The sequence below is a fragment of the Psittacula echo genome (assembly GCF_963264785.1).
Source record: "Psittacula echo genome assembly, chromosome: 10".
NCBI classification, from domain to species: Eukaryota; Metazoa; Chordata; class Aves; order Psittaciformes; family Psittacidae; genus Psittacula; species Psittacula echo.
In genome coordinates this window covers 13652629-13661013 of record NC_137741.1, presented here as the reverse complement: position 1 = coordinate 13661013, position 8385 = coordinate 13652629, and the positions used below count along the sequence as shown (strand labels likewise).

General features: G+C 49.2%; 1 protein-coding gene across 1 annotated transcript; it reads left to right on the top strand.

Annotated features, from left to right (window-relative positions):
- The first annotated feature begins 4419 nt into the window (after positions 1–4419).
- TLNRD1 (talin rod domain containing 1) lies at positions 4420–6414 on the top strand. The gene has a single exon (XM_080626787.1). It carries the CDS (start codon positions 4565–4567, stop codon positions 5630–5632), a length of 1068 nt encoding a protein of 355 aa, XP_080482913.1. The 5' UTR covers positions 4420–4564; the 3' UTR covers positions 5633–6414.
- Positions 6415–8385: the final 1971 nt, after the last annotated feature.

The following is an 8385-nucleotide window of genomic DNA, read 5'->3' as shown; positions in this document are numbered from 1 at the left end:
CCTGACAAAGCAGCTGCATCCCTCAGAATTGGAGCTATCATTCTGTCATTACCACCTCATAGGTTTAGCCACATAGAACTGACACAGGGGAACCACTGAATTGCCTTTTATTCCTTCATCAGTGAGCTCCCTATTAAGTTAGATCGATACGTCTACAGAGGAAAGTAATATGAAGTAGTATAACCCATTCCACAGTAACTTCCTCTCATGAACCTGGCCACATACAGAGTTCATAAAATTATTACAACTTGGTATTCTTCAGCTATTACTCAACACTGGCAAAATCAATTCCTTCTTCACAATAAACCCCCCAGATTTTACGAAGCAGTAAAAGGGCCAAGTCCTGTTAGGTGATTTAGGGAAAAAGACTTCGGTCTCTAGTTTCTCTTGTACTAAGCACAATGCAAAATAAAGATCAATGTGACGAAAGAAGAGCTCATACAAGTAAGCCAATCTTCTGTATACTACTAAGCCACATTAAAAAGCCGTTTAATCCCTTGTATCTGACAATGCCTGCTGGTTTGAGCCCCACAGTTGGTTCATTCAGACTCTGTCAGTGAAATCTTTTTAAAGCCAAGCATGGCCAGCTGATTTTCATGTCTTCTAAGCCTCTACACCAATTCACATTGCTGCCTGAGTCCTGCAGGTCACCTTTGGACTCAGCAGCCAGGAAGTAAATGGGTATGCACGCAATCCCCTTGAAAGAGATGGGCAAAAGACTTATGAAAGAAATACCCACCCCAAACATCACTGAGTAAAAGTTTCCTCCTAAATCACACAGATAACATCAACTGGAACTTTAAAGCACGTACCTAGCTGATCCTCCGTTCTACCCAATAGAATCTGCCTTCAAGGCTGCCTTTTAGAGTACAATTCTGTGTTTATGGTCAAATAGTAAGGATGGTAAACCCAGACTGACAGTGATCTTGTATGTATAAGGCACCAACGCAGTCTGCAGGAAGGCTCCAACAGGCAGCTGCTACAAGAAATGTCTCATCCATAGCAAAATGACCAATTAAGGTGGTATTTTTGACACTATGTTTTCAAACAGTACAAATCAGGTCACTCTTCATCATGCCTTTCACACGCAGAATAGCTGAACACCCACGGCAATGACTGGAGGAAAATGACACTTGGCAAGACTAGAACTGGATGATCTTTAAGGTCCCTTCCAACACAAACCATTCTATGATTCCAAGACTGCCCTGGAGACTGTCCACACGCAACACCTGCTACATGACTACAGTGGTGACTGGTCTCACCCCTTCCTAATGCTGAGTCTGATAAGAACAAGATCAGTGGATTAAAGGAGCTCAAAAAATATTTGCTTTGTATTACAGCAGTTACTACGTGCTTGAGTGGCCCTATCAGCTGCTAGGTGCTGCCATGGGTTAAGGCATAGCTGGTGATGGCAGCTGGGGGGAAGGCTGGTGGAGAAGCCACAGCAGGAACTATCCAAACCCAGGATCTCTCCACTTTGTCCTTGGCAAATGGCACAAATCACATGGAGCATCATGGCAGGCAGCAGCATCTAAAAATGGAAAACATTATTAGGTCATTTAACACCTCTTCTAGCCAGGGGTGAGACCCACGTTCTCCAAAATGAAATCTTTCAAACCCTAATTAAATGTAGTGAATCCTCATTAAAAATAAACTAGGTTAACATTTATAAGAGGCATTCTTCATGCTACATAATATCTCAGTGCCTCATTTAAGGACATAACGGGAAATACTTTGAAACACACTTCCATCGGCTTCTCCTGCCCATTGATTTTTACTTTTCTGAGCACTCTGAAATCATCCCTATTTATAGTTTTGAAAACAAGTTGCTGGCAGTGAGCCAAAATTGTTTAGGCCCAGATCACAACCTTCCTGTAAACTGCAATGATCTGACTCAAGTCAACACAATTTCCCTCACAGGGCTCCTTTGAGGAGGGGTGGGTGGAGAAGTGCCATATTTCTGACACACCCAAAGACCAGTATCTGCCCCCTTCCTCAAGCCTGGCTTTATGGCAAGGGTTCCCCCCGCCCTCCAGAAGTGCACATCCTGTTAACCCTCCACTTTCATGATTCTATGATTCTGTGTTTGTCCCACTCACGTTCTGCTTTACAAGCTTGTAGGGAAGGGCAAGGGTTCCTCTAGCTAATGGCTGAGAACACGTACAAATAAACTTGTCTGAAGCATTTTAAATGGGCTTCGCTGGTGCCAGGACATTGTTGGCCCTGGCCTGCAAGTGAGGAGTGTGGTGCAATTTTCATTTATTTCAAGGTCACTTTTATAGTACGTAGTATGGATGTAGCAGGACGTTAATGGAGCTGCGAACTGGGACAAATGTATTCCTGAATTTCTGTAGCTTGCTAAATGCACTGTAAATGCCTAAAATTAAGATGCTAACTTTAAAAGGGAAGGCTAGGTGGAAGGAGCAGAAGAATGTTATTATTTAAGCTGCAGCAAAATGTTACAAATGTAAGATGCGGTTTCAACATAAACTCTGATTAGCAGGATTATGTTGATGGAGATACTGCTTAACAAGAGAGAGAATCTGATGTGCGGTACATAAATATCCTTATCACCATCATCTCCCAAACTATATACTCCCTTTAGTAGCATTCCAGGCAGCATTAAACCCATCTTCTTATAACTTGTTCCAGCCCAATTAGTAATTTAAATTTTATTATTTTTCAATGGCATTTAATGCTTCTGATTTACTGACAGTAATGTCCTGTATTCAAGAACCGTCTAACAAAGTTCTTGGTGTGCTGCAGCATGGAAGCAGACCAGAGGAGAACACGGTCTTTGCAGAGGCTCTCTGTGCACAGCTGGTGTCCGTAGGTTTACATTTTCCCTGCTAAATTCTAACAAATGGTAACCAGCCTTCAAAAGCAATGACAGAAACACGAGAGAAACGTGCCAGGTTCATTTCCATTGGTTCAAAAAATGGGTCAAGACCAGCGCTGAGGGAAATATGTAAATAAAGATGTAGTAGCAGCCCGTACCGTGTTTACAGCATCATTAGGTGGGGGTTTAACTAAACGGGAGCGCACCCAGGGAAGGCCCGCGGGCTTCACCGCAGCGGAGCCGCCGTCGCGCCGTTCCACCCGCTGACAGCCGCGCTCCCCCCGACCCCGAGTTGTGACCGGGCATCGAACTTACCGGCGGGTCAGCGGCACCGGGACGGCTCCTCAGCCCCCCTCACCCCGGCATCCGCTCAGTGGCCGGTGTCCGGCCGCGGCACGGCGCTGCTGTCCCCCGGCGGGGCGGGGAGGAGCGAGGGGCGGCGGGCGTGGAACGGGGCGGCGGGGGGAGGGCAGGATTTAAACGAAGGGCGGTGACACCGCACAAAAGATTTCGATAGGCTTAAGTGAGGTTACAGCGAAGGCAACAAGGAGGGGGGGGAGTCTCCCCCAGAGCCATGCAGCGTCTGGCTGGCGGAGCCGCTGCAGCCGTCTCTTCCGAATAGTTTGAACGCCTGAGAAAGGGAATTTAGACCAAGATTTCCTCTTTTCCTTTTTTTTTTTTTTTTTTTTTTTTTTTTTTTCCTGGGAGTTGGCGACTCGGCCGAACATGGCAGGAGCAGCGCAAGGCCGGGCGGTTCGCAGCATCCGCAGCTGCAACCCGGAGCCACCACCCTTGTTTGCGGGAAGAGCCTAAGTTGGCGCGGCGACAGCGGACGACACGGCGGACACACACAACGGGAGCCGGGCGGAGGGGCATGGGCCGCGGCGGCGGGGAGCGAGCTCGCAGCGGCCGCGTGAATGACCGAGGCAGGAAGGAGTGAGGCAGCGGCAAAGGAAGGGGAACGGATCCCGCCCGCCCCCAGCACCCGGATCCGGTGGATCTTTTTTCGTGCTTTTCTCCCCTCTTTTTCTGTCCCCACCCCCGGCTCGGCTCCCCGCGGCGGCCCCTCTCCTCCTCCCCTCTCCTCCTGTTCCCCGCTCCGGCCCGCGGCGGGGCTGTGGCGGGCTGTGGCGTTCGGGGCGGGCCACACCCTCCGCGGCGCTTCCTGCGAGCCGGCGGCGCGGGGCCGCGGCGGGCGCCGGGGGCGGCACATGGTGCGCAGCCGCCACCGCCCCTCGGCCCTGCGAGCTGCGCCCGGCCCGCGCTGCCGCCCGGGGGAGCCGGGGCACGGTAACGACTCGGAGGGGTGAGCCCCGAGCACTGAGGGGTTTCGGCCCGTGAGGGGAACTTTGAGCAGGAGGTGGTGGAAGGGAGCGGAGCCGACGTGCGAAAGGGGAGCAGGAAAAAAAGGAAGAAAAAAAATAGTGTTTTTTTAACTAAACGATGCCGGAGCGGGGCCCCGGGGCTCCCGGCGAGCGCCGACCCGCCGCGGGAGCGCCCTAGGAGCGGAGGCTGGCGCCCGAGCGGGGCGGGCGCCTCAGCGGAGCTCGCTCCCCGCAGCAGCGGCGGCCCCGGCGCCCAGAGCCCCTTCTTGCCTCCCGGCGATTAATGGAATGATGTTGCGGAAAAGGCAGAGCGATCCTGCCGGGCTCAGTCGGGACTGCGCGGGCGGCAGAGACGGCGGCAGCGGGGTAGCGAGCGGCATGCGAGTGCCCCCCCGGCGCGATGGCTAGCGGCGGCTCGGGCAAGTCCAGCAGCGAGGTGTCCGGCGGCGGCATCCCCAGCAGCGGTTCCCTGCAGAGGAAGAAGCTCGTCTCCATCTGCGACCACTGCAAGATCAAGATGCAACTGGTGGCCGATCTGCTGCTGCTGTCGAGTGAGACCAGGCCGGTGAACACTGAGAGCCTGTCTGTCTTTGGTGAGTCCTTTGAGAAGTGCAGGGACACGATCATCGCCAGGACCAAAGGACTCTCCATCTTGACCCACGACGTCCAGAGCCAGCTCAATATGGGACGCTTCGGGGAGGTGGGGGAAAGCTTGATGGAGATGGGGGAGCTGGTGGTCTCCCTGACTGAGTGCTCTGCCCATGCTGCCTACCTGGCTGCAGTGGAGACTCCGGGGGCCCAGCCTGCCATGCCTGGCTTGGTGGATCGCTACAAGGTGACCCGATGTAGGCATGAGGTGGAGCACGGCTGTGGGGTCTTGAAGACCACCCCTTTGGCAGATATGAGCCCTCAGCTCCTGCTGGAGGTTTCTCAGAACATGTCCAAGAACTTGAAATTCCTGACAGACGCCTGTGTGCTGGCCAGTGAGAAATCCAAGGATAAATTTGCTAAGGAGCAGTTCAAACTCAGTGTCAAATGTATGAGCACCAGCGCCTCAGCTCTCTTGGCATGCGTCAAGGAGGTCAAGACTTCACCCAGTGAGCTGACCAGGAACCGGTGCGTCTTGTTCAGTGGACCTTTGGTGCAGTCTGTGTACGCTCTGGTGGGCTTTGCCACTGAGCCCCAGTTTTTGGGTAAAGCTGCCACCATTAATCCAGAGGGCAAAGCTGTGCAAACTGCCATCTTAGGAGGAGCCATGAGTGTGGTATCCGCTTGTGTGCTCCTGACCCAATGCCTCAGGGATATAGCCCAACACCCCGAAAGTAGCACCAAAATGAGCGATTACAGGGAAAGGTTGAGGAACTCCGCTTGCGCCGTCTCGGATGGTTGCAACCTGTTATCTCAGGCACTAAGAGAAAGATCTTCACCCAGGACTTTACCGCCAGTGAACTCCAATTCTGTGAATTAACCCCCACATCTTCTGTTCAGATCCCAGTCATTGCTAAAGGAAAATAATATCCCACCTCCTCACCCCTTTTTTTGTATACCAAAGAATTTGCTTGGATGAGCCCAATCCTTTGATTTCATGTGATGAAGAAGCAGAACATATTCAGACTATGCGTACTAATAAAGGTAGTTGGTTTGGGCTTCTTATTTTACTTTAAAGTCCAGCAAGTATCTGCAGATAAAATTGTCCTTTAATCACCAAGGTCTTCACACCAATAGTAATAACAGCTGTTTAAAAGTATTTTCTATTTGGGGAGGTGGGGGTGTCTTAAAAACTAAAAAAGGAAAAAAAAAAAAAGCTTTAATCGCGCTGGGTGCGGTTTTTAAAGTTTGTCTTGTCTCGTCTTCCAAAATTTCCCCTCTAAATTTTACTGTTTGTGCAGGAAAAAGGTTACCTCAGTTCTCACTCATTTAAAAAAGAAATGATTAAAACCCCACCACCACATAGAGGATGGATGTAGCTACTATTTTGTTTGTTTTCGTTTTGTATGATTTTTTTATTTTGCATCAAGTGTTAGGTTAGAAGTGCATTTGGTGTGTAGGAGTGGAAGGACTGGAGGTTGTGATTATGTTTTCCATGTGTTGATTTCCAAACTGGGGGAAAAGCTACTGTGAGTGTTTAAACAAACAAAAAAATTACACTATAACAAAAAGTGATTTTTAATTCTTTTTTTCCAATGTCAGTTTTTATCTTGCATGTACTGGAGTATTTATTTCATCTATTAAAATGTTATGTTTCTCAGATGTCTTCCCGTGAATCTCTTAATACTTGAATAATTGAACAGCCAGGCCTGTTTGCATTGTATGTCATTTCCTCCAGGGAATGGGTGGTACAAATGTAACTGTAGTTGTAGACAGCAGCATAGAGGCTTCAATTCAGTTCTTTTATTTTCATAAATACTGTCCCTCCCCCAGTACTACCCTCCTGCTCCTCTGGCTGCCTCTGACAGAGATACTCTAGTTGTATTTATGGGAAGCTGGACAGTGCTGCAGGCATTGGGATCACCCTGCCTGCTTGCTGCAGTAGGGCACTGGCTGGTGTTGTCTCTATCAGCATTCTGTGTTATCTTGTGAGGTTTTGTATTTTAACTCTTGCAGATGTTGTGGGCCATCTGTGTTAAGCCTGTGAGTTTCCATGTTAACTTAGTTCTTGAAGAGCTTGACCCTGCTGGATAGCCCTGCTTGTTCCGTGTGTCTGCTTAGGATTGTGGAGGTTTGCCGAAGCGGGCCGTTTGGTTCCGCAGCGGTTTGTGTTGGAGCTCTGTCTGTCAAAGCAGTTTGAGTTTGATGACAGAGGTAGTGGGAAAAGTTAGCTTTCCAGGCCCAGGCCACCTCCATTTGAATTCTTTGGGAATGTTGAGTGGACCTTGGAGTACATGGTTCCCATAATTGCAATGATGGCTTTTTTCAGCCTAGTCTTTGTTGACCTGTGGGATCTGTTGCCTTCTATATGTTCCGTGAAAAGTAAATAGAAGAGCAAGTCTTCTGGCAAGGAGGCTTTGTTTGTCTGCCCAGCTCCATTGCATAATTGGATTATTTTTTTATGTCTGCAGATTGTTCAATGTTGAATGCTGTTGGAGAACATACCTTTAAAATGTTATCGTGGTTTAAACCTTCACTGTAGAAGCATTGTCCTGTTTAATCCTTTGAAGAAGCAAACCTTTTGGGTTTGGATATGGAAACAGTCCTGGAGTAGCAAAAGGAGTTCCTTTTATAGTGTTATTGTTTCTCTAGCACATGATGCTTTTACTTAATTTCAAAGGCGAGTTGAACTGCATAGTGGACAAGGCTTAGCTTATAGGTCTTCAGGGTTAGAAAAATATAATTCATTGATTTTAAGCGTAAAGGACCCCAGTATTAGATTTTGTTTATTTTTAAATGAGATCTTCCTGACTTCAGTAAATTGCATGATTAGAACTTTTTGTGAAAAAATCAACCCAAGCTGCATTGCTCTGGGGTATGACATTCTCATGATGTTGTCTCTGATGGAGTGTGTGCCTGGCAGTACACGATGCAGAGGCCTGGAGGTCCATGTCTGTGTCGTATAGAGCAACAGTTCTCTCCCTGTTTTTACATACATAAGTACACACACATGCTGTCCTACCGTTGACTTAGATGCCTCCACAGGTATTTCCTCAGAGGTGTTCCACACGTGTGTGGACACACGTTTTTGGATCTAGATGGCAGAAACAGCTGTAGCACTCTTGAGGGATTTGAAGGAGGCCAAGGACATCTAACAGGGAGGTCCTGTGCCTCTGCAGTGTTTGTGGTTGTCCACTCAACTACCCTTGGTATCTCCCTCCCTTGTCGCATGTCTCCGTGGGAGCCGAGATACCGTCCCAATCTACCCGTCCTTTTCCGTGGTTGCACTTAGGGGAAGGAGGAAAAGGGGACTGCAGCAGTAATGCTTTCAGGATGTGCTATCTTCTGTGGCTGCAGACAGGAGGTGCGGAACTGGCTCCACCCTTCCTTTGCATAGATCCTGGATGGTGCAGAACTTCGTGTGGGACGTGCGGAGATGGTGCTGGGGAGGCCGCAGGGCAGTGCTGTTTGGGGAGGGGACCGGTGCTAGGGCGGCATCCTTCAGCTCTAGGTATTTTAAATTACCATGACCTACATCGGAGATCTGCTTCCAGATATAAACCAGAGGATTCTGAAGGGCAGCTCTGCAGCGTGTCTGACAAAGAAAAAAAAGTAACGTCCCACTGGCTCTTT

Excerpts from the sequence above, each read along its gene's own strand:
- TLNRD1 (XM_080626787.1), top strand. The coding sequence starts at position 4,565 with ATGGCTAGCGGCGGCTCGGGCAAGTCCAGCAGCGAGGTGTCCGGCGGC.